Source organism: Muntiacus reevesi, chromosome 16 (genome assembly GCF_963930625.1).
Source record: "Muntiacus reevesi chromosome 16, mMunRee1.1, whole genome shotgun sequence".
Classification (NCBI taxonomy): Eukaryota; Metazoa; Chordata; class Mammalia; order Artiodactyla; family Cervidae; genus Muntiacus; species Muntiacus reevesi.
In genome coordinates this window covers 39,855,571-39,881,710 of record NC_089264.1, presented here as the reverse complement: position 1 = coordinate 39,881,710, position 26,140 = coordinate 39,855,571, and the positions used below count along the sequence as shown (strand labels likewise).

Below are 26,140 nucleotides of genomic sequence, written 5' to 3'. Positions count from 1 at the left end.
GTATTCAGTGTTCTCTTTGTACCTGAGCTGGTTGCTTCCCCTTGAACTGTTTCCCAGGCACTAAATCTTACTGCAACTTAAACAGTTTCTTGACACATGGAGCGTCTGAGCTGGTTCTCCATTTTCTTTCCTAGTTGCTGGATGGCGTGGGAACCCTCCTTGGGAGCCTTCTACGGGCCCGCCAGCTTCATCACTTTCGTAAACTGTATGTACTTTCTCAGCATATTTATTCAGTTGAAAAGACACCCTGAGCGCAAATATGAGCTGAAGGAGCCCGCCGAGGAGCAGCAGCGGCTGGCAGCCAATGAGAACGGCGAGGTCAATCACCAGGACTCCATGTCTCTGTCCCTGATTTCCACATCAGCCCTGGAGAACGAACACACCTTCCACGCCCAGCTTCTGGGGGCCAGCCTCACCTTGCTCTTGTATGTCGCCCTGTGGATGGCTGGGGCCTTGGCTGTTTCTTTGTATTACCCTTTGGACTTGGTTTTTAGCTTCTTTTTTGGAGCCACGTGTTTGAGCCTCAGCGCGTTCATCGTGGTTCACCACTGTGTCAACAGGGAGGACGTCCGTCTCGCCTGGATCATGACGTGCTGCCCGGGACGGGGCGCCTATTCAGTCCAGGTCAACGTGCAGCCCCCCAGCTCTAGCGGGCCGGGCGGGGAGGCGCCCAAGTGCACCAACAGCAGCGCAGAGTCTTCTTGCACAAACAAGAGCGCCTCGAGCTTCAAAAACTCCTCCCAGGGCTGCAAATTAACCAACTTGCAGGCTGCCGCGGCCCAGTGCCACAGCAATTCCCTACCTTTGAATGCCACGCCTCAGCTCGACAATAGTCTGACAGAACATTCAATGGACAATGACATTAAAATGCACGTGGCGCCTTTAGAAGTTCCGTTTCGAACAAATGTGCACCCGAGCCGCCATCATAAAAACAGAAGTAAAGGGCACCGGGCCAGCAGACTCACGGTCCTCAGAGAGTATGCCTACGACGTCCCCACGAGCGTGGAAGGCAGCGTGCAGAATGGCCTGCCGAAAAGCCGACTGGGCAGTAATGAAGGGCACTCTCGGAGCCGGAGGGCGTACTTAGCCTACAGGGAGAGACAGTACAACCCCCCCCAGCAAGACAGCAGTGACGCCTGCAGCACGCTTCCCCAAAGCAGCAGGAATTTTGAAAAGCCTGTTTCAACTAGTAGTAAAAAAGATGCGATAAGGAAGCCCACTGGAGTTGAACTTGAAGGTCAGCAGAAGTCTTATGGCCTGAACTTGGCTCTTCAGAACGGACCAATGAAAAGCGGTGGGCAGGAGGGCCCCTTGCTGGGTACGGACAGCACTGGCAATGTGAGGACTGGGCTGTGGAAACACGAGACGGCGGTGTAGAGTCGGTGGGCTTCCATGCAAACTGTGATAGTCACATTCCTTTAAGCTATGAACGTGTGAAAGCAGACTGTGTACAGCCACCTTAGGGCTTCAAAAGAATTTTGAATAAACTTTTAAGTTTTGGATTTTGTGTATTTTATATGCCCCAAGTGTTGCTTTTTTATGAATTTTGGAAAAAGCCTCTAAAACAATTTTTCAGTTGTCAAAGCACCAGCAAGACATTTTGGGAATCTGAAATGTAATTTTCTTGAGATCTGTAATACCTGCTTAACGTTTCAGGCTTGTATTTAGTACAATAAATAGGTGTTTGTCATTGTGTCAGTCTTAACATTTTTACATTTTACAGTCCCAGAAGCATTTAGTTCTAATTTAATGAAGTTTGTGCATTGGGATAGTTTAGCCAGAATTATACATAAATCAGTTATCAGATTTTTTACATGATTAGCTTCACTGATGATGGCATGTGAATCAAATGGCTTCTGGAGTGATGTATTTTGTAAATAATATTTTGAGTACTGTAAGGTTTTTTTTAATCACTATTTTTTTTGAAATTGCAAATGCCTAAAAACTTTTCCTAAATTACATTATTTTCACCCTATCACTTTGGTCTTATTAATACTATTTTTTAAAAATATTTTTGTGGCTTTTCAGTGGTTTATATATTGGTTTACTTATTCTGTTTTTTCAAACACGTTATTTTTTTTTCTTTTTTTAAAAAATATTTGTTTGGCTGTGCTGGGTCTCAGCTGTGGCATGTGGGATCTTTGGTTGCTCTTTGGCTTCCCTGGGTCTCAGTTCCAGCATGCAAGATCTTCAGTTGTGGCATACAAACTCTTCAATTGCGGCATGTGGGGATCTAGTTCCTTGACCAAGGATCAAACCCAAGCCCACTGCACTAGGAACAAAAAGTCTTAGCCACTGGACCACCACCGAGATCCCTGTTATTTCTTGTTAATTGAAGTATAATTTGACTTACAATATTGATTAGTTTCAGGTATAAAATCCCCACATAGGGATTTTATATTTTTATACATTGCAAAGACAGTGATCACCACAGTAAGTCTAGCTACCATTTGTCATTATAAAAGCACTTAAAATAGTACTGATTTTATTCCCTATACTGTACATTGCACCCTCATGACTTACTTGTTTTTTAACTGGAAGTTTGTGCCTCTTAATCCCCTTGCCATGTATGAACCTCAATGAAGAAGAGTTATCATTTAAGGTTCACATTCATTTATTTTGGAATCTTCAGTGTTGGCAGTTACTTACTTTGTCCTTAAACAGGTAAAGTTCCTCAGGTTCATGCTAAAGTGCTAATTTTTAAATTCCATCCCAAGGGCAAAAACAGGTCTGATCCAGAAGTTATCATTGGTTGTTGATGCACCCCAGTCCTTATCTGTCTCTTGTCTGAAGTCTCACTGCAGTCCTTCTTGCAAAAGTTAGAGGATCTTCTCTGACTCCTTTGTACATGGGCTTCCCCCGATACGCAAGACAATGCCTGAAAAGATTGGCATAGCTTAGATCTGTTTTTGGCAGCAGTCTCAAGGTTTGAATCAGATTAAATTCAAAAGTATTGGGTGGGCCAAGAAGTTCCTTTGGTTTTCAAGTAAAAATATAAGACAGATTTTAAATTTTCATCAAAAACTTTATTAAACAACATATTCACTGTTTTGTTCTACCACCTTCTGCCATTTTTCTGGCAACTTCACAGTTCTATCTTTAGAAAGATTTTTTATCTTCTTGAGCAAAGAACTGTTGCAGGTGCCTTTTGCAGTCTTCCAGGGAATGGAAATTGCAATCCCACTCCTGGGCATACACACCGAGGAAACTAGATCTGAAAGAGACACGTGCACCCCAATGTTCATCGCAGCACTGTTTATAATAGCCAGGACATGGAAGCAACCTAGATGCCCATCAGCAGATGAATGAATAAGGAAGCTGTGGTACATATACACCATGGAATATTACTCAGCCGTTAAAAAGAATTCATTTGAATCAGTTCTAATGAGATGGATGAAACTGGAGTCCATTATACAGAGTGAAGTAAGCCAGAAAGATAAAGAACATTACAGCATACTAACACATATATATGGAATTTAAAAAGGTGGTAATGATAACCCTATATGCAAAACAGAAAAAGAGACACAGATATACAGAACAGACTTTGGGACTCTGTGGGAGAAGGCGAGGGTGGGATGACCTGAGAGAACAGCATTGAAACAAGTATACTATCAAGGGTGAAACAGATCAGCAGCCCAGGTTGGATGCATGAGACAAGTGCTCAGGGCTGGGGCACTGGGAAGACCCAGAGGGATGGGATGCGGAGGGAGGCGGGAGGGGGGATCGGGATGTAAATCCATGGCTGATTCATGTCAATGTATGGCAAAAATCACTACAATATCGTAAAGTAATTAGCCTCCAACTAATAAAAATAAGTGAAAAATAAAAAATGAAAAAAAATTTTTGTAAAGACCAAAATAAATTGACATTTGAAGGGACAATGTCTGGTGAATATGGTGGATGAATCAGAGCTGTAGCAGTTTTTGCCTGATTATCAGTGTTTGATTTGGATATTTTGAGTGTGTTGGTTATCTCTCGCATGGTATAACATTGATTGTTTTCTATTGATGTCTCGATTGCTATCAATTTCAGCTGGTCTACCCGACCGTGGAGCATCATCTATCAGGAAATCTCCAGCATGAACCTTCGCTAACCACTTTTGACCCAGTCAGTCACAGCACCTTCTCCATACACTACACAAATCTTGTTTTGCATTTTAATTGCGTTTTTACTGTTCTTGAAATAATAAAGCATAGTATGCAGAAAATGTTGCTTGTTTTCTTCCATCTTCGATATTAAAATGGCTACACAAAAATCCACAAACTTTGATAAGTTTTTGTAAGATGCATGCTGATAAGACGGCTGTCACAATACAATCTACAAAATTGTTTCAAATGAGGTTCAAGACATGCACTACTGGAGCTATCCTGGGAAAAAACTGAACCAACCTTTTGTCCAACACAGTATACATTCAAGAAATGCTAAAATCAAGCTTGATAAGCCTCAAAACCTAAGAGACTTAGTATTTTCATGCATCAAGTAATTCTCAGAGGGGACGACAGGCGATCACTCATTATGGTGAAATGTTCACTTTTCGTTGAGCTACTACATTAGAAATAAAGTATTTTGTCTTAAAATAACAAAACTGGTAGTTCTAAATAGGCCTTTTGTTAGCTGTTGGTTTTAAAAGCATTGGTTTCGGTGGGGAAAACAAGGCAATTGAGTGGATAAAGTTGGCACCTGCTCATTTAACTACTTCCTGGCCCAGGGTCTCCAGGTAAGTTGATCAATTTGTGCAGGATGATGTTTAGAAATGACCAAGACAAACTAATAAGAAATGGAATAGATAATTCTTATTTATTTGACTTGCTATTTAAATTTTGCTTTGTTATTTTGCAATATGTCATGACAATGTTTAATCTGTTTCTTTGACCCATAGATCAAATAGAAAAACACTTTTTTTCTGCTTTTTCCTTCCTCCACAGGAAGTGAGGAGTTGCCCTACCTGCAAGTGTTCACTATTCAGTAAGCATGTTTTAATTTAAACATAGCTTTTTGTAGGTAACAGAAGAAAGAGAAGCCTGGAACTTGGAGAGTTGGAGACTGGAGAGAGAATTTAGAATGAAATGAAGATTCCACTAAAAATATTCAGTGTTCTGATGCACAAAACATAGGTGATGAGCAATGACTTACTGCCTTTTATTCTTAGTATTTGAATTGAAATTTGATTTTTACAAATAGGAAGCAAATAAAACATTGCATCCTCCACATATTTGTCTTATAAATGACAAATCTTTGACTTCTTGCTAGTTGAGATTTCTCTATTTTTCATAGAGTCATAAACTCATAATGTTTCAGTTTTCTTAAGAGATCAGGTCATTCATTTTCCTCATTTAAAATTTTTAGCAACTGAGGCTGTAAGGGTTTGTGACCTGCTGAACATGCCAGTAGGTTATGCCACATCCAGGACCAGGTCTATGTTCCCTGATGCCGTGGCCACTGTTTCTGCGCGTTGACTGCTTCTGTGAAGGCAAATACTCTTGCTCTTCACAGTGTCTATTAGCTATAATTTTACTAGACTTCTTTCTCATCCCAATTATTTTGAGTTAATTTCATATTGTGAAAGTGAAAGTTGCTTACTGGTGTCTGACTCTTTGCCACCCCATGGATTATACAGTCTGTGGAATTCTCCAGGCCAGAATACTGGAGGATAGCCTTTCCCTTCTCCAGGGGATCTTCCCAACCCAGGGATCAAATCCAGCTCTCCCGCATCGCAGGCAGATTACCAGCTGAGCCACAAGGAAAGCCCCATAATAAGGTTTAATTGGTTATATTCAACTTAAGGAAACATGATATATTTCATAAAAGTTTTTTCTAAAAATCTGTTATGTAAGGTGTATAATAGGCACATTATATATATATATGTATATATATGTGTGTGTATATATATATATATATGTGTATATATATATAAAATGATTTATGCTAATATGTGCTAATCTATTTTTAGGCAACAAATTTGTGTATTTTTGTGATTTATGTACATGTGTAAATGATAACATTTCAGGTTGGTATTATGTGGCAACTAATTTCTAAGTCTCAGGCTATTTTGCACATGTGTCTTAATGTAACTACATCTATGTTTAATCTACTTATATAAAAGGTATAATCTTATAAAGAAGGCAATTTATGTGTAGATGCTAAGGTTTAGGTTGTATTCTTTATTGAGAAATAGCAATGTTAAGACATTTAGACTATGTGTTTCAGGCATTTAATTCAGATTCCCAAACCGAAGTTGGTTGAGACCATAAAATTGAGGAATTAAAAAAATTAACTGAATGCATTTGATTCAGGGATTAAGCTAAATCATCAAGGAAAGTGATGCATACACAGCAATCAGAAGTTTAAAACAAATGTTAATTCTGTCTTTCCTTTCATATTCCCAGAATAATTTAATTACTTTAATGTTCAATTCAAAGCTCTTAGCTAAGAAATGACTTTATTATTTATAACTACTTATGATATTTTCCAGACTTAAGTCATTCTATCAGTTTTGCCAATTTTGACATATTTTCCCTAAGTTTACATTAATACCATCATCCGGGTCAACTCACATTTTCCCACTGAAATATAAAAATAAACCAAAATATTTATTTGTATAAATAAAGCACTCCTGAAAGAAATGTGTAACTTTATAAGTTTGTTGGTAATAAGAAATCTGACTATTGCTTGATTTTAGACAAAGATGAGATTGCAATAAGATTTTCTTTTATAAGTTTATATTAATTGAATCTTCTTCCCAATCTACCTGCAGGTTTCCAGTCTAGAACTATCCATTAGAGGCTTCAAGCCAGTGGTAATTTTGAAATTCTGGAGGCATCAATTGAGAAACACAAGTGGTGTATTAACTTAATCATTGTTGGTTAATGGGTCCTGTCTTTCTAGCTTCTCTGGTATACCCTTCTCTGTGTGTGATGAAGTCTCAGGCAGCTTGTGGTTATAGATTTTTTCCAGCCTCTTCACTGGGGACGTCAGTTGCTCAAAGGTGGATACTGAATGTGAACTTACAGAACCATATTATTAAAAAACCCCCATTTATATGTTCAGCAATGGACCCCCACCTTTGCTTATAGAGTTAGATGCTTAGAATTAATTCCTGGCCAAAACCTTGTTAAACTTTTGTTTGAAACACATACTGTCCTTCTGTGTCGTGTATAAAATAGTTTTCAATAGAAGGAAACAGTTCAAGTTGTTACTACCATCTAGTTTGAGCAGATACTAATGAAGACTTTGATCAGAGTATTCCAAGTATATTCAAAAAGTTCAAAATCTTTTCAGAGGGCTCTTCAGATTCATTTCCAAAGAGATTGTTTAAGCAATGTAAAGAATTTTTCAGTTTTGCAATCGTTGTGTTCATTCTGTCTTGGCATATACTATTGATGAAATTTTGTGTGTACAGATAAATTGAATGTTCTATGTGCAGATATATGGAAGTTATGATTGCTTCCAAAGCCAGGTATACTCACATGTACCAATTCAGGCTGAAGATTGTGGCTAGGAAGATACTTCACGTGAAAGCAGTGAACTCGAGTTCTAAGCAGGTATTTTGTTAGCAGTGTTATGAAACTGAGTAAAAATGTTAATTTAGTGGTTGGCTATGATTAACAATTTTTTACTGCTTAGTTTTTTAAAATTTTCATGTTGAATCTGGGTAGACTTAACTTTTTTAAAAAAAATCAACATTTTAGAGGCTTAGTGCAATAAAAATTTCTTGCTTAGTAGTCTGGCATGTATGTTCCTAGTATGGCAGCTCTCCCAGGAGTTCTCACCCAGATTTCTGCCCTTCTCTCAGGTAATTTCTCAGAAGATGGAGGATAGCACATGGGAGGATTTTAAAGATCAGGCTTGGAAATGGCATATATTGTTTCAATCCACAAGTCATTCACCAGAACACAGTGTGGCCATACTTGACTGCAAGGAATCCAGAAAATGTAGTTGAGGTATGTGTCCAGGAAGGAAAGATAGATGGTTTGGTGAATGATTAATGAAATTGCCACAGGGATAACTTCCTGGTATGCATAACAGTGAGGTTTATTCCCACCTAGTCCTCATGCTTTTGTTGTTGAGTTGCTAAGTCATATTTGACTCTGCGACCCTGTGAACGCCAAGTTTCCCTGTCCTTCACTATCTCCAGGTTTTCTCAAACTCATGTCCATTGAGTCAGTGATGCCATTCAACCATCTCATCTTTAGTCACCCCTTTCTCCTCCTGCCTTCAATCTTTCCCAGCATCAGGGTCTTTTCCAGTGAGTCAGTTCTTTGCATGAGGTGGCCAAAGTATTGGAGCTTCAACTTCAGCACCAGTCCTCCCAAAGAATGTTCAGAGTTGATTGCCTTTAGGATTGACTGGTTGGATCTCCTTGCAGTCCAAGGAACTTTCGAGTCTTCTCCAGTACCACAGTCCAAAGTATTAATTCTTCAGTGCTCAGCCTTCTGTATGTCCAACTCTCACATCCTTACATGACTACTGGAAAAACCATAGCTTTGACTCTACAGACCTTTGTTGATAAAGTAATATCTCTGCTTTTTAATATACTGTCTAGATTTGTCATAACTTTACTTCCAAGGAGCAAACATCTTTTTATTTTGTGGCTACAGGCACCGTCCACAGTGATTTTGGATCCCAAGAAAATGAAATCCTCTGACAGTTTCTGCTTTTTCCCCTTTTGCCATGAAGTGATGGGACCAGATGCCATGACCTTAGTTTTTTGAATGTTCGGTTTTAAGCCAGCTTTTTCACTCTCCTGTAGTTTCACCTGTAGTTCTTCTTCACTTTCTGCCATAAGAGTGGTGTTGTCTGCATATCTGAGGTTATTGATATTTCTCCCGGCAATCTTGAGTCCAGCTTGTGCTTCCTCCAGCCCAGCGTTTCTCATGATGTACACTGCATATAAGTTAAGTAAGCACAGTGACAATATACAGCTTTGACGTACTCCTTTCCCAATTTGGAGCCAGTCCATTGTTCCATGTCCAGTTCTAACTGTTGCTTCTTGACCTGCCTACAGATTTCTCAGGAGTCAGATAAGGTGGTCTGTTGTTCCCATCTCTCAGTATTCACACAAAGGCTTTAGCATAGTCAATGAAACAGAAGTTAATGTTTTTTCCGAATTCTCTTGCTTTTGTTATGATCCATCGGATATTGCAATTTGATCTCTTTATGAGTACCAAACAAAAAAGCTAGGTTTCATGTCAGTTTGCAAATTATATTTCCTTGTGAGTCCTCTCATTTTTAGATGGCCACCTTGTTACTCTGTTCTCACATTGTCTTTCTTTCTGCACATCCCTGGCGTCTCTGGTGTATCCAGATTTCCTCTTTTAAGGACACCAGTCAGATTGGACTAGGGCCTGTTCAGTTCATCTCTTTAAAGGTCCTGTTACCAAATGCAGTCACAATCTGAGCTACTGAGGGGTCAGAGCTTCAACATAATGAATTCTGGGGAACATAATAAAGTACATAATAATTATTTTGGTTATTTGGGATTACTTGAGATTCCATATGACTTTTAGGATAGATTTTTCAATTTCTGAAAAAATATGTTTAGATTTTGATAAGGGATTGCACTAAATCTGTAGGTCTCTTTGGGTGGCGTTGACATTATAATAGTATTGATTTACTAATTTTTCACTCAACATAATAGAATGGGAAAGACTAGAGAGCTCTTCAAGAAAATTAGAGACCCCAAGGGAACATTCCATGCAAAGATGGGCACAATAAAGGACAGAAATGGTATGGACCTAACAGAAGCAGGAGATATTAAGAAGAGGTGGCAGTACACAGAAGAACTACCAAAAAGATCTTCATGACCCAGATAGCCATGATAGTGTGATCGATCACTCACCTAGAGCCAGACATCCTGGAATGTAAAGTCAAGTGGGCTTTAGGAAGCATCACTATGAACAAAGCTAGTGGAGGTGATGGAATTCCAGTTGAACTATTTCAAATCCTAAAAGATGATGCTGTGAAAGTGCTGCACTCAATATGCCAGCAAATCTGGAAAACTCGGTAGTGGCCACATGACTGGAAAAGGTCAGTATTCATTCCAATCCCAAAGAAAGGCAATGGCAAAGAATGTTCAAACTACCGTACAATTGTACTCACCTTACATGCTAGCAAAGTAATGCTCAAAATTCCCCAAACCAGACTTCAACAGTACGTGAATTGTGAACTTGCAGATGTTCAAGCTGAATTAAGAAAAGGCAGAGGGACCAGACATCAAATTGTCAACATCTGTTGGATCATAGAAAAAGCAAGAGAGTTCCAGAAAAACATCTGCTTCTGCTTTATTGACTACACCGAAACCTTTGACTGTGGATCACAACAAACTGGAAAATTCTTCAAGAGATTGGAATATTAGACCACCTGACCTGCCTCCTGAGAAATCTGGATGCAGGTCAAGAAGCAACAGTTAGAACTGGACATGGAGCAACAGACTGGTTCCAAATTGGGAAAGGAGTATGTCAAGGCTGTATATTGTTACCCTGCTTGTTTAACTTATATGCAGAGTAGATTATGCAAAATACCAGGCTGGATGAAGCACAAGCTCAATCAAGATTGCTGAGAGAAATATCAATAACCTCAGATACTCAGATGATACCACCCTTATGGCAGAAACTGAAGAGATCAAAGTTTCTCTGATCAAGGAGAAACTTTCAGTTTTTCACAATCAAGTATGATGCTATCTGTGGGCTTTACATATATAGCTTTTATTATGTTGAAACAGTTTTCTTTTATTCCTAGTCTGTTGATGGTTTTTTATGAACAGGTACTGAATTTTATCAAGTGCTTTTCCTCCATCAGTTGAGGTGATCCTGTTTTATTCCTCTTTATTTTATAAATGTGGTATATTACATTGATATTCATGTATTGAATCCTCCTTTCATTTCAGGAATAAATTGTACTTAATCAATGGTGTACGTTTATTTTTATGTGCTGTTGGTTTTTTTGTTAGTATTTTATTGCAGATTTTTACACTGATAGACCTCTAATACTTCATCTTTTGATATGCCATTGGATTTAGGTATTTTGTAAATAGCTTTTATGATATTAAAATTTTTTTCTTAACCCTCATTAGCCAAGTTTTAACATGAATTGAGATTTGGATTTTCTTAAGTGTTGAAATATTTAAATTGTTTTCTCTTTATTCTGTTACTGTAGTCAAAAACCTTGACTGAATTTTGAATGCATTTCTGGAATAAATACTATTTGATCATAAAATATTATCTTTCCAATATATCACAGGGTTTTATTACCATATGTATTTTTTTATTTTTTGCATCTATGTTTACTAGAGAAATTGATCTCTAATTTTCTTTTAATAATCATTGTTGGGTTTTGGATGAGTATTATACTGTCCTCTTAAGATGAGTTGTGCTACTTTAGTTATCTCTATTCTCTGAATGAGTTTTTATAAGATTGGTATTAGTTACAGGTCTTTTTCTTTTTTTTTTTAGTTACATGTCTTAATTTGGCAGAATTTTCAAGTGAAGTTATCTGGGCCTCATTTTTTCTTTCAAGGGTAGTTTTTTACTATAGATTACATTTTCTGAAAGATACCGAGTTATTAAAGATTTTCTATGTCTTCTCATTCAGTTGTAGTGAGTTGTATAATTTTCTTTGAAAAATGGAATGGAATCTGTCCACTTCACCTGAGTTGACACACTAATTATCATAAAGTCCTTCCTAATATCCACTCATCCTTTAAGGTGTGTACTAATTTCATCTTTCACTTCTGATAAAGCTATTTTGTGTTTGCTCCGTTAAAAAAATTTTGCCACTTGTGTTAGCTTTCTCATGACATCAACTCTGGTATTGTCCATTTTCTCTGCTGCGTGCTTGCTTTCTACTGTCATTGTCTTTTATTCATTATTTCGTGTTTTGGGGGGCTTACAGTGCTGTTCTCTCTCTAGCTTTTTAAAATGGGGTTAATTCTGTAATGTACACTTAGAACTATATGTTTCCCCATGAAAGTTGTTTGAAAACTGTGAAGACCAAAAGATTATCCATCTAAACCTTGTAAACTGTACATAAAAACCTTCATGTCATTTTCTATTTTGTTTGTTTATTTTGAGGAAAATATTTCTCTTTCTATTTACCCTACTTAGAGTGAGAAACTATTATTTAAAGTTTAATTCTTTATTTCTATTTTTAACCCTCCTGCTTAGGATCCTCTTATCTACTTAAATTTCATAACTCCTTATTTTGGTAGTTTTTCTTCCATGCTGTTAGAAATTACTGGTGTGGGGGGGCTGGATATTCCCTGGGTTAAAGATGCCTGAATGTGCTCCTATTTGAAGATATATTGCATGGGTGTCTCCTCAGTTAGGCAGGATGCTAAGAGATGATCTTGCTGTAGACCAATTCTAACTGGGTTTCTGGAGACATTTAGATCATCTTAATATAGAATATTACCTGAAATAGCAGCTTTATGAGAAGCTAAAGAAAACCCTGTAACTTAATAAATTATAATCAACAACAAAAGGAAACTTTAAAAGGCTAATTAGAGTCAAGTATATAGATTTTTATATTACAACTTAAGTGTTTCTAACATTGAATGCAAATTGTGTTTGAAGTGGTTTTTACATGAGATTTCCATACATTTTACTGCTTTCAGGGTTAAATTGGTAACCTGATACCATGACAGGCCTGGAAGATTTGGCTGGTTGTGTTGACTGAAGGACTTGGCATTCACATAGGGATAGGACAGAAGGCCTGGTGCTTAGAGAGATAGGGATTTGCAGCCAAGATGACTACATGAAGCTGAACCCTTCAATGTGCTACATCCACGGGAGGAAATCCCACCCACATTTAGAGACACAGAGCAGGGGAGTTTATCAGTCGTGACCTGGGCTGTGGTTTGTTGCCTCTGCAAGCTGATAGCCACATAGCTTTAGTGTTTACATTTTTATTTCTTGCATTCTTCTGTGCTTCTCCTAAGCAAGAGATGATAGTATAAAAGCATGGCCTTGCTGGATGCCGCTTCAGCAGATGGAAGAACACACATCCAATGACCTATAGGTTTTATGTGCACAGGTGTGAACTGTCTCTTACTTAGGTACTCAGCATCATTCTATCTGAGCACTTTTGGAATGACCTGCTATTGTTGCCTTTATTGCACCCCTCCATTCCATCGATACCATCTTAATGCAGTGGGATCTGCGTGTAGTTAATTATCCCAGAAATGGACACATGGCCACAGCCAGGGCAGGCAGTCTCTTCCCTGTGAATTGGAATGAATAAGTTCCTCCCTTGATAATTTGAAGACTCAGGATCCTTTGGCTGTTGTATATTCTGCTGTGTAGCCCTGTTGCCAGAGAAAACGATGCAGAAAACCAGAGGGAATGAAGACAAAAAAAAAAAAAAAAAAAAAAAGGTTTCAAAGGCTTTAGAGTGCCTGGGTTTAGAAATATCTTGAAATCTAGTTGCATTCTCTACTTCCCAGGTGGCGCTAGTGGTAAAGAATTCTGCCAATGCAGGAGATGCAAGAGGCAGTAACTGATTCCTGGGTGGGGAAGATCCCCTGGAGTAGGAAACAGCAACCCGCTCTAGTATTCTGGCCTAGAAAATTCCATGGATAGAGGAGCCTAGCAGGTTACAGTCCATGGGGCCATAGAGAGTCAGACATACACCCGTGATTTCCATGACATCCATCCTGTCACCCAGTTCTTCTACCGCTGGGTCCCTCCCACTGCCTTGTTTGTTTGTTTGTTTGTTTTTGTCGTTTTTCAGTTGCTAAACCGTATCTGACTCTAAATGAAACTACAGTTGATTTCTGTTACATTTCAGAAGAGTTTAAGCTAATATATCAGTAGAGCCTCCATCTCATTTTTTGGTGTACTCTCAAAGATTAGACATCTGTTTTTGATGGAATGTTTGGAAGAAATACTGCAGATCTGACAAGCAAAGGCTGAAGCTGCAATTCCATTTTTGGATAAACACTAATTCATTTTCATCATTTGAGTAAAAATGCCTAAAAATAATGTGAATGTATTTTTTGGCACCATTATTTTGTGGATTTTATAAGTGAGTTTAGCCATTATACTAATAGAGGTTTAAGAATGAAAAAAAAAATACATTTCTTTAGGCAAAATAGTGTGCCAACATCACGTTGCACATTTAATATTTTGCAGGTGAAATTTGCTCTCCAGCTAAAATTATTCTTTTTCATATGAACAGAAGATTGGTTGAGTGATAGTTCTTAATTCAAGAAGGAACATCATAACTGAAAAGCTATTCAGAAGCAAAAATACTCTCCTAAAAATATTTTTGCATTCTATTAAATGTTGTTCATTTAATATTCACCTTTGAGTATTGAAGCTCCTTTTGACTCATCAAATATATTTATTCTGCCACAAAATAAGACATGCTTTAAGAATTTAACAATTCTTGAAGATCTGGTTATAATTTCATGTTTCTACTTGAGAGAAATAGGATGTTAGAATGGAACTCTCCCTGCCTCAGTTTCAACTAAGGTGCCAGTTTAATAAATTAGGATACTAAATGGAGTGAAAGCATCACATGTAAGTTTTATTAAAGAACTGTAAAGAAATGTGTTCCACAACTCTATATCCATTTGACAGACTTAAGGATCAAAGAAAAGGTCAGATAGGCATTTGTGAAGAGACTGGAGAAGAGATCTTTGGAGGACTTGTTGCCATCCTCGGACAGGGAGTGGAGTGTGCTACCATCCATACCTGGAGCCTAGTGGGAGTGATTTCCACGAGGAAACCTAGAAAGGCTACGTTAGGATCCAACTCACCCCTGCCCCTCAGAAACATAGTAGACAGAATGCATCAACAAAGTAGTGGCCCTCCTAAAGATGTCTACATGCTAATCCCTGGACCCAGTGAACATGTTACTATACACGGCAAACAGAACTTTGCAAGTGTGATTGAGGATCTTGAGATGGCGAAGTTATTCTGGATAATTCGTGTGAGCCCAGTGTAATTAAAAGGATCCTTTGGAAAGGGAGGCAGGAGGATCAAAGGAGGTGAGATGATAGAAGTGGTGTGACACGAGCCAAGGAAGGCAGTTAACCTTCAGAAACTGGAAAAGGCAAGAAACTGGTGGTCTGTTTCCTCAGCGACTTCAGAAATATCACAGCCCTGCCAGCACCTTGAGTTTAGCCCTGTGAAAATGATTTTGGACACCTGACCTCCAGAAGTGTAAAATCACAAATCTGTGGTAATAGGAAACTGATGCCCAGAGCGATGCTTTGGTGACAGAGTTCAGAGAGTTCTGCTGCTGTGAGGTCGGTCAGCAGGCTCAGAAACCGAGGGGAAGGGTAGATGAGTACTTCCCGTGGACCAGATGTGGGCCTCACGGGAGAGAGAGCTGGGTGAGTATTTCCCGTGTACCAGATGTGGACCTCTCAGGAGAGAGAGCTGGGTGAGTATTTCCTGTGGACCAGATGTGGACCTCTCAGGAGAGAGAGCTGGGTGAGTATTTCCCGTGGACCAGATGTGAACCTCATGGGAGAGAGACCTGGGTGAGTATTTCCCGTGGACCTCACAGGACAGAAACCTGGGTGAGTATTTCCCGTGGACCTCACAGGAGAGAGACCTGGGTGAATATTTCCCGTGGACCAGATGTGGACCTCACAGGGGAGAAACCTGGGTGAGTATTTCCCATGGACCGGATGTGAACCTCTCAGGAGAGAGACCTGGGTGAGTATTTCCCATGGACCAGATGTGGACCTCTCAGGAGAGAGATCTGGGTGAGTATTTCCCGTGGACCAGATGTGGACCTCACAGGGGAGAGACCTGGGTGAATATTCCCTGTGGACCAGATGTGGACCTCACAGGGGAGAGACCTGGGTGAGTATTTCTCATGGACCGGATGTGGACCTCTCAGGAGAGAGAGCTGGGTGAGTATTTCCCGTGGACCAGATGTGGACCTCACAGGAGAGATACCTGGGTGAGTATTTCCCATGGACCAGATGTGGACCTCACAGGGGAGAGACCTGGGTGAGTATTTCTCATGGACCAGATGTGGACCTCTCAGGAGAGAGACCTGGGTGAGTATTTCTCGTTGGTCAGATGTGGACCTCACAGGGGAGAGACCTGGGTGAGTATTTCTCATGGACCGGATGTGGACCTCTCAGGAGAGAGAGCTGGGTGAGTATTTCCCGTGGACCAGATGTGGACCTCACAGGGGAGAGACCTGGGTGAATATTCCCTGTGGACCAGATGTGGACCTCACAGGGGAGAGACCTGGGTGAGTATTTCTCATGGACCAGATGTGGACCTCACAGGGGAGAGACCTGGGTGAGTATTTCCCATGGACCAGATGTGGACCTCTCAGGAGAGAGATCTGGGTGAGTATTTCCCGTGGACCAGATGTGGACCTCACAGGGGAGAGACCTGGGTGAATATTCCCTGTGGACCAGATGTGGACCTCACAGGGGAGAGACCTGGGTGAGTATTTCTCATGGACTGGATGTGGACCTCTCAGGAGAGAGAGCTGGGTGAGTATTTCCCGTGGACCAGATGTGGACCTCACAGGAGAGATACCTGGGTGAGTATTTCCCATGGACCAGATGTGGACCTCACAGGGGAGAGACCTGGGTGAGTATTTCTCATGGACCAGATGTGGACCTCTCAGGAGAGAGACCTGGGTGAGTATTTCCCGTTGGTCAGATGTGGACCTCACAGGGGAGAGACCTGGGTGAGTATTTCTCATGGACCGGATGTGGACCTCTCAGGAGAGAGACCTGGGTGAGTATTTCTCATGGACCGGATGTGGACCTCTCAGGAGAGAGACCTGGGTGAGTATTTCCCGTGGACCAGATGTGGACCTCACAGGGGAGAGACCTGGGTGAGTATTTACCATGGACCAGATGTGGACCTCACAGGGGAGAGACCTGGGTGAGTAGTTCCCGTGGACCCGATGTGGGCCTCATGAGAGAGAGAGAGACCTGGGTGAGTATTTCCCATGGACCAGGTGTGGGCCTCACAGGAGAGACCTGGCAAGGGGTTTTCGTTAGACTTATCCAATAGTGCCCTCTGTAGGAGCAAGGCAGTCTCAGCGGGCAGAGTCTGGAGTATACCATTGACTTCCTGTTATTAAGGGAGGAATTCCAGATGACCATGTGCATCTATATATCAACACAACTGTAGCAGAGTAGGGCCCAGACAACTCAAGGCCAACATATGACAATTCCAATTAAAATTTTTCTTGTCCCTTTCCCCGATGTGTCATTTCTGATAAAATCTAAAACAGCCTTCAGGTAGATGGGGAAGATGAGGTGCAGAAATAGAGAAACTTGTCTCCAGTCCTTTCCTATTGCTGGCTTGGACCTATTGTAGTTGCAGCAACCTAGAAGAGAGTAGCGGAGAAGGCAATGGCACCCCACTCCAGTATTCTTGCCTGGAGAATCCCATGGATGGAGGAGCCTGGTAGGCTGCAGTCCATGGGGTCGCTAAGAGTCGGACACGACTGAGCAACTTCACTTTCGCTTTTCACTTTTGTGCATTGGAGAAGGAAATGGCAACCCACTCCAGTGTTCTTGCCTGGAGAATCCCAGGGACGGGGGAGCCTGGTGGGCTGCCGTCTGTGAGGTCGCACAAAGTTGGACACGACTGAAGTGACTTAGCAGCAGCAGCAGAGAGTAGAAGATTAGATACTAAAGCCAATTCCCAGCTTTATTATCTTGAACTGGACTTTCTGGCTACTTAATGCAGAGTTGTTGATGGTATAAAGGGACTGTAGAACCTTCTAGAGTTTTCTCTCAGGGAGTAGTTTTGTTTCTCAGTAAATAAAGTGTAAACAAACAATAGGGGACAAAATACAGTTACATCTTTTAAATTTTATGAAAGCTTCCAAACATGTAAAAAATTAGAAATAATAGCATGAATTCCCCTCTATGATGGACTGAATTGTGTCTGCTCTTCCCCTGCCCTGCAAAATTCATATGTTGAAGACTAACTCCAATGTGACTATATATGATAATAGGATTTTTAAGAGGTAATTAAGGTTAAATGAGGTCATAAGACTAATATCTTAGGACATTAGATGAAGAGAAAGAGCAATCCCTTCCCTGCCTTACTCTCTCACTCCCTTCCCCTCTCTCTCTCAAAATCCTCTTTCTCTTCCCCCGACCCCCTGCACACACTCAGAGGAAATTCCTGTGAGGACACAGTGAGAAGCTGGCTGCTTCCAAACCAGGAAGAGCTCTCTCCAGAGAGCAACCATGCTTCATCCTGATATCAGACTTCAGCCTCCAGAATTGTAAGAAGACATCTGTTTGCTAAGTCTCCCGATCTGTAGTGTTCTGTTATTGCAGCCCAAGCAGATGAGTCTACTCTTTAATCATCCCTCAAAATCAGTTATCATTAAATGATTCCTTCATTGACTTTTCTCCTTTTTGTACCCCCTCATCCCTACTGCCCATTTTCTGAAGACTATTTTTATGTCAAACTTAGACATCATTGGGCTTCCTTGGTGGCTCAAAGGAAGCCACCTGCCTGCAATGAGGGAGACCTGGGTTCGATCCCTGAGTGGGGAAGATCCCCTGGAGAAGGAAATGGCAACCCACTCCAGTATTCTTGCCTGGAAAACCCCATGGACGGAGAAGCCTGGTGGGCTACAGTCCGTGTTGTCACAGAGGTGGACATGACTTCACTTTCACTTTCTTTTAGACATCATATGATATTTACTTCTAACATCTGCATCTCTAAAGAATAAAAGTGACTTACCACCCAACCCTTGAGGCATCATCCTTGCTATCCATTAGGATCTTGCTTCCCAAGCATGCTGGATATGCTGGTAATGGAAGTCAGTGGTGGGCATGCAATTTGTTTTCACTTCTGAAATGAAAACACAAGCAACATGTATCAGGTAGCTATTACTGTGTCATAAACCATGCCAGAATGTGGTGGCTTAACAGGCATTAATTTTTTTCACAGTTCTGTGGGTTGGGTGGGCATTTCTTTTGCTTTGAGACAGTTTGGCCTGTCTCTGTGGTCAGCCGGCAGCACTGTGTGTGGCTGGATGGTGCAGGATGTCCCCAGCTGGTGTGATCTGTTTGACCATATGTTCTTTCCTATTAGTAGACGAACTTCGGATTCTTCATAGTGTGGTTCAAAGAGCATTAAGAGAAAGTAACCTCCAATGCAGACGTGGTTTTGACTCCTTTTGATCAATTTACTAATGCCCCATCCACCAAAGTAAGTCATATGGCTGAGCCCAAATTTAAGGGGACAAAAATAGACTCCCTCTCCTGTTGCAAAGAGCTACCGCATCATCATATTTCATAGGAGTGTGCATACAAGATGAGAAGAGTTAATATTGTAAAGCAATTATCCTTCCATTAAAAATAAATAAAAAGATGGGACGAATTTGTGTCCATGTTTGTAACCTACTACAGTAGTGTGAGACTCTTCCTGAGTGATAATTAACTGAGGGTTTTGTTCTGCATACAGTACGTGTGAAGTCTGGATAACAAATTAACATTTGTGAATTGGCAGTGGAACAAAGCAGAACAGTGTTAAGAGGAAAGAAAGAAAGTTTTCTGACTATTCATTGATAGTATATAGAAAAATTGTATGGATGTAGTTATATGTATATTCCTGAAAACTTGCTAAATTTACTTAAAAATTTTAGTAACTTCCTTGAGATTCCTTAAGATGTTCTATATACATGATCATGTGGCCTACAAATACAGTTTTAACTCTAATGTGTATGTGTTTACTTTCTCTTGCCTCATTTCTAGTATTAAGGAAAAGCATTTAGTCTTTCAACATTAACTATGTTAGGTGTACAGTTTTAATGGTGCCCTTTATCAAGTTGAGACTGTTCCTTTCTGTTCTTAAGGTGGAAATTTTGTTCATTGATATTATTTTTTCTTTTTTCCTAACCATTTAGAGCTACAGTTTCTTCTACATTCTATTTTAGCTTGTTCCTCACAATTTTTATGTTTTCTTTCATTTTTAGTTGTTTAAAAATACTTAAAAAATTTTTCTCATCTTTTTTTTTTTTACCATGTGTTCCAGAGAAGTGTGTTGGGAGATTTTCCAGGTATCTTTACTGTATTCCTAATTTAATTCTTTTGTCATCAGGGAACACACTTTGTATGTCTTCAGTTCAGCTCAGTTCAGTTGCTCAGTCATGTCCGACTCTTTCTGACCCCATGAATCGCAGCACACCAGGCCTCCCTGTCCATCACCAACTCCCGGAGTTTACTCAAACTCATGCCCATCGAGTCGGTGATGCCATCCAGCCATCTCATCCTCTGTCATCCCCTTCTCCTCCTGCCCCCAATCCCTCCCAGCATCAGGGTCTTTTCCAATGAGTCAACTCTTTGCATGAGGTGGCCAAAGTACTGGAGTTTCAGCTTCAACATCAGTCCTTCCAATGAACACCCAGGACTGATCTCCTTTAGGATGGACTGCTTGGATCTCCTTGCAGTCCAAAGGGCTCTCAAGAGTCTTCTCCAACACCACAGTATGTCTTAAGTCCTTTCAAATTTGACTTATTTTATACTCAGCATATGATATGTCTTGTTGAATATTTAATGAACATGTGTAAAGAAAGTACATTCTACTGCTCTTGGATAAAGTAATCTATAAATGTAAATTAGGTTAGTTAGATTGGTGGTATTTGAGATGTCTATATTCCTGATTTCTGTCTTATTGTTCTATCACTTGCTGAGAGAAGGGTATTGAAATTTTTAACCATGATTTTGGATTTGTCTAATTTTTTCCTTTCTGTCATTTTGTTGTTTGTTCGTGTATTTGAAACTTTGTAATTAGGTGCATACACACTTAAGACTGGTATTTTCTTTGAATTAATTTGTTATAAAATATCTGTTTTTATTTCTGATTACTTTTATGATTTTCTTCTGTCATTGATTTTCAGAAATTTTATTATATGTTTGGTGTGATTTTTGTTGTGTATATATTTGTTGGATTTGTGCACTTATTGTGTTCATAAAACGAATAAAATCTGTAGCCTTATTCCTTTGAATATTTTTCTTTGTCCTACATATAAGCTAACCCACAACTGCCCCCAAATCCTCAGAGTTCTGTTTTGTTGTCTATTTTTCTCTCTCTTCTTCAGTTTGGATATTTTCTATTGCTTTATCTTCAAGTTCACTGATTTTTTCTTCTAGAGATTTTAATCTCTCTCAAACACATCCAGTGGATTATTTATTTTAGATACTGCATATTTTATCTCCAGAATTTAATTTGATTCTTTGTATTTTTTCATTATGTGTATGTTTTCTTTAAAATATTAATTATATTTATAATAACTCTTTTAAGTCTCTGTAATTCCATCCTGTGAGTCATCTCCAGTGATTTTTTTTCTATTGACTGACTGTTTTCCTAGTTTTTGAAGTACATTTTTCAGCTTCTTGGTTTATTAATTTTAACTGAAGGTCGTGCATCATGATTCTTTGCTGTTGAGTGATTCTTTTGCCTTTAGGAGCATTCTTTTTTTCTGGAAGACAGCTTCATCGTTTGTAGGTTTGTTCAGTTCTTTAGATGGTGGTTTGTAAAGGCTTGTCTAGTCTACTCCTCTCTGTAAGGCTGTTTTGCCTCTACCACTTAGCAGTGACCCCTCTCAGGTCTCCACTCTCAATGGGCAGAGCTCTCAGTGGACAAAGTGGCCTGTCTACCCTGGCAGGTTAAACTCACACATCTCTCAGTCCTACACAAGATGTGATCATTCCTTAGTTCTTTCCTGATTTGGTGAAATTTCAACCCAAGTGCCTTGGGGTCTGGAGAAGATTCCTATACAGATTCCTGACGCTCTTTCCTTGTGTGACACCCTCCTCTCTGGTTCTTTTTAGAGAAGGAACCATATGAGCTTCTCTGAATCCCCATCTTCTTTTCATGAACCCAGTGACACTTCTGAGCTCTACTTGGGTTCTCTCTTGCGGCGTGGTCTGTAAAGTGCCTCCAGACAGAAAGCTGGGGTGACTGTATTGGTCACTTTGATTGTTTTTTCTCTTTTGGGGAAGTCATAGTTTTATGCTTTATGTTCTCTAACATCCAGAAACAGTTGTTTCACATATTTTATCCCTTTTTCTAGTTCTTTATTATGGTAGACAAGTCTGATCCCAGTTACTCTAGTGTAAGTAGAAGGGAAGACCTCATTCCATTAGACTTTAAGAGAACTTATTAAGTGTCTTTAAATTTTTCTCCAAGGTATATCAAACTGCTCAAAATACATTTACTATTCATAAGTAAAAATGTTATCAATTATTTCAAAAATCAGAGGAGCTAATTGTGATAACGCTACCGATCTTACAGTAGAAATGGAAGTCTCAGTAATTATCAAGAATGTTTTTATTAATGAGACAAAAGCATATAATGAAGTACCATTAGACTGGTCATAGAAGCATAATTGTTGAGGATCTATGTAATTTTGCTATTCACTTCTGAATTTAGCAAAACATTTTTTTTTCTGTTGTCCATGGGGATTATAATAATGTCATTGATTTTCATATTTTTTAAAGGCTTAATTTGGTTATATTTGGGGGACTCACTAATTCTTGGTTTGCATGGCTTTTAGAAACGTACTTTTCTGGATATATTTGACTAATTTGAATTGATATAAATTTCTTTTCTCTCCTTTCTTTAGTTTTATTTAAAGACCCTGAGGGGACATATTTGGAATTATTCATTCATTTAGAGAAATCAAAGAAAGTCTGTGAGAGATTTGGTTTCTTTTCATCTTTAGTTTTAGAAATTGCATTTTTACAGATTTTGACAATATTGGGCTCCTAATAAGTGAAAATATACAAGACTAGAATTTTTGTATGAATTTTAAAGCAAGTAGAATCTTTAAAGGATGTTACTAAAGATACAAAACAAACATAAACATTAAAAATGCTAATAAGCGTACCAGATTCTGCATTTCTTATCATACTCATCCTGGCATCTCATACCCAATAGAAATCTCTTAATGAACTGACCGTAATATTAAAAACCCACCTTCTACACTGCTGCCACTAGTAGGGACACAATCATCCAAAAACAATTGAAGCCAGAATCAGGAAAAAATTCAGCCAAGAATCAGATTTTGCACTCTCCAATTGCCCAATTACTTAACCTGTGGCTCAGTACAAGGAAGCGTGTGTGGAAAAATCATGTATGTGACCTTTAGGGTGCAGAGTGAACCCAGATAATGTTCAAAGGACATGCACATGCAGTAAATACCTTCAGATTTGGGGCCTTCTCATCTTCCACAACCACGAGTACCAATTCTTTATAATAAATTTCTCTCTCTCTCCCTTAAAGAGATACAGAGACATAGTGATGGATATACATCTATATCATATTGGTTCTGTCTCCCTGGAAAACCCAGGGTAATAATAGCTTACGGTGAACGATATTGGATTTGTAATCTCTGAAGAAGATTTAGCTTTGGGACCAGGGACCAGCTTGATCATCAAGAGCTTTTGTGTAGCAGAGTTTTATTAAAGTGAAAAAGGGACAGAGAAAATTTCTGACACAGACATCAGAAGGGGGACGGAGAGTGCCCCCCTCGCTAGTCTTATCAAGGCCTTATATACTTTTACCAGACCCACTCCCACAACATACATCTTAAATTAACAAGTTTAGAGCTAACAATAGAAAGGTCTTACCAGACCCATTCCCACAACATAACAAGTTTTAAGATAACAAGATTAGTCAGAAGGTTCTTGTTAAGAAGAAACATATCCTCGAGCAAGGTACATTGTTATATTGACTAAGACCAAGCAATGTGGGAAAAAATGTTTGTCTTTTTCTCCTCCTTGAGAGCCTTGTACCTCTTTCTCCTTCTCCAGGGCCCTGGACCCCTTTCTCCTCCTCAGGGACCAAGGACTTCTTATCAACCTGCCTAGGAATTGACTCTCTCAGTAATGCAAGTGCTGAGCCACTTCTGACTATTAAGATTAGGACCATCCTAGGAATGGCAATGGAGAAGGCGATGGCACCCCACTCCAGTACTCTCGCCTGGAAAATCGCAGGGACGGGGGAGCCTGGTGGGCTGCAGGCCTTGGGGTCGCTGAGAGTCGGACACGACTGAGCGACTTCACTTTCCCTTTCCTGCATTGGAGAAGGAAATGGCAACCCACTCCAGTGTTCTTGCCTGGAGAATCCCAGGGACGGGGGAGCCTGGTGGGCTGCCGTCTATGGGGTCACACAGAGTTGGACATGACTGAAGTGATTTAGCAGCAGCAGCAGGAATGGCAAAACACCAAGACAAAAGGACCTGGAATCACCATATTACCTTGTGAATCTGAGATTCCTACCTACCCTGGACCACTTGCCACCTGAACTGCTATATGACAGAGCTGGAATCTTCTGTTTTGTTGAAACCATTGTGTTTGCTTCTCTGTTAGAGTTGCTTAGCTTATGCTCCAACGTGGTGCTAACAGTCAACCTGGGTACCTTTGTTTTTCTTCAGGTTAGTATTTTTCTTCCCTTAAGTTTGCATCTTTGACTACAAAAATTGGGAAATTAGACTAGCTATGTGTCCACGGCCTCTTTGCACAACTCCGGTACCCATTTGGATAGCTATAGTAAATTTGTAAAGAAATTCATGATGTGTTCACACAGTTTGTAATTGTAATTCATGTACTTATTAATTCACACTTCCACTGTATAATCATAAGGGATTTGATTTAGGACATACCTGGAAGGCCTAGTGGTTTTCCCTGCTTTCTTCAATTTAAGCCTGAATTTTGCAATAAGGAGTTCATGATCTAAGCCACAGTTAGCTCCCAGTCTTGTTTTTGCTGACTGTATAGAGTGTCTCCATCTTTGGCTGCAAAGATACAATCAATCTGATTTAGTACTGACCATCTGTTGATGTCCATGTGTAGAGTCTTCTCTTGTGTTGTTGGAAGAGGGTATTTGCTATGACCAGTGCATTCTCTTGGCAATATTGTGTTAACCTTTGCCCCGCTTCATTTTATACTCCAAGGCCAAATTTGCCTGTTATTCCGCTATCTCTTGACTTCCTACTTTTGCATTCCAGTCCCCTATAATGAAAAGGACATCTTTTTTGGGTGCTAGTTCTAGAAGGTCTTGTAGGTCTGTGTATAGTGGATTATACAGGCCATGTCCATGACAAATAGATTCAAGGGATTAGATCTGATAGAGTGACTGAAGAACTATGGACAGAGGTTCGTGGCATTGTACAGGAGACAGTGATCAAGACCATCCCCAAGAAAAAGAAATGCAAAAAGGCAAAATGGTTGTCTGAGGAGGCCTTACAAATAGTTGTGAAAAGAAGAGAAGTGAAAGGCAGAAGAGAAAAGGAAAGATATACCCATTTGAATGCAGAGTTCCAAAGAAGAGCAAGGAGAGATAAGAAAGATTTCCTCAGTGATCAATGCAAAGAAATAGAAAACAATAGAATGAGAAAGACTAGAGATCTCTTCAAGAAAATTAGAGATACCAACAGAACATTCCATGCAAAGATGGGAACAATAAAGGACAGAAATGGTATGGACCTTAAGCAGAAGATACTAAGAAGAACTGGCAAGAATACACAGAATAACTGTACAAAATAGATCCTCATTACCCAGATAACCACCATGGTGTGGTCACTAATCTAGAGTCAGACATCCTGGAATGTGAAGTCAAGTGGGTCTCAGGAAGCATCACTACGAACAAAGCTAGTGGAGGTGATGGAATTCCAGTTGAGCTGTTTCAAATCCTAAAAGATGATGCTGTGAAAATGCTGCACTCAATATGCCAGCACATTTGGAAAACTTGGCCATGGCCACAGGACTGGAAAAGGTCAGCTTTCATTTCAGTCCCTAAGAATGGCAATGCTAAAGAATGTTCAAACTACCGCACAGTTGCACTCATCTCACACTAGAAAAGTAATGCTCAAAATTTCCCAAGGCAGACTTCAAGTATGTGAACCATGAACTTCCAGATGTTCAAGCTGGATTTAGAAAAGGCAGAGGAACCAGAGGTAAAATTGCCAACATCTGTTGGATCATTGAAAAAGCAAGATAGTTCCAGAAAAACATCTACTGCTTTATGGACTATGCCAAACCCTTTGTGTAGATCACAACACACTGTGGAAAATTCTTCAAGAGATGGGAATACCAGACCACCTGACCTGCCTCCTGAGAAATCTGTGTGCAGGTAAGAAGCAACAGTTAGAACCAGATGTGGAACAAGAGACTGGTTCCAAA

The 26,140-nt window shown here is 39.8% G+C and overlaps 1 protein-coding gene across 2 annotated transcripts in view; it reads left to right on the top strand.

The window, feature by feature from the left end:
* ADGRA3 (adhesion G protein-coupled receptor A3) overlaps positions 1 to 1,502 on the top strand; it is a 125,582-nt gene extending 124,080 nt beyond the window's left edge. For both annotated transcript variants that reach the window (XM_065907347.1, XM_065907346.1), the window contains exon 19: positions 135 to 1,502. In XM_065907347.1, coding sequence (XP_065763419.1) covers positions 135 to 1,377 — 1,243 coding nt within the window. In that variant the 3' untranslated portion in view covers positions 1,378 to 1,502. The remainder of the gene's footprint in view (positions 1 to 134) is intronic.
* Positions 1,503 to 26,140: the final 24,638 nt, after the last annotated feature.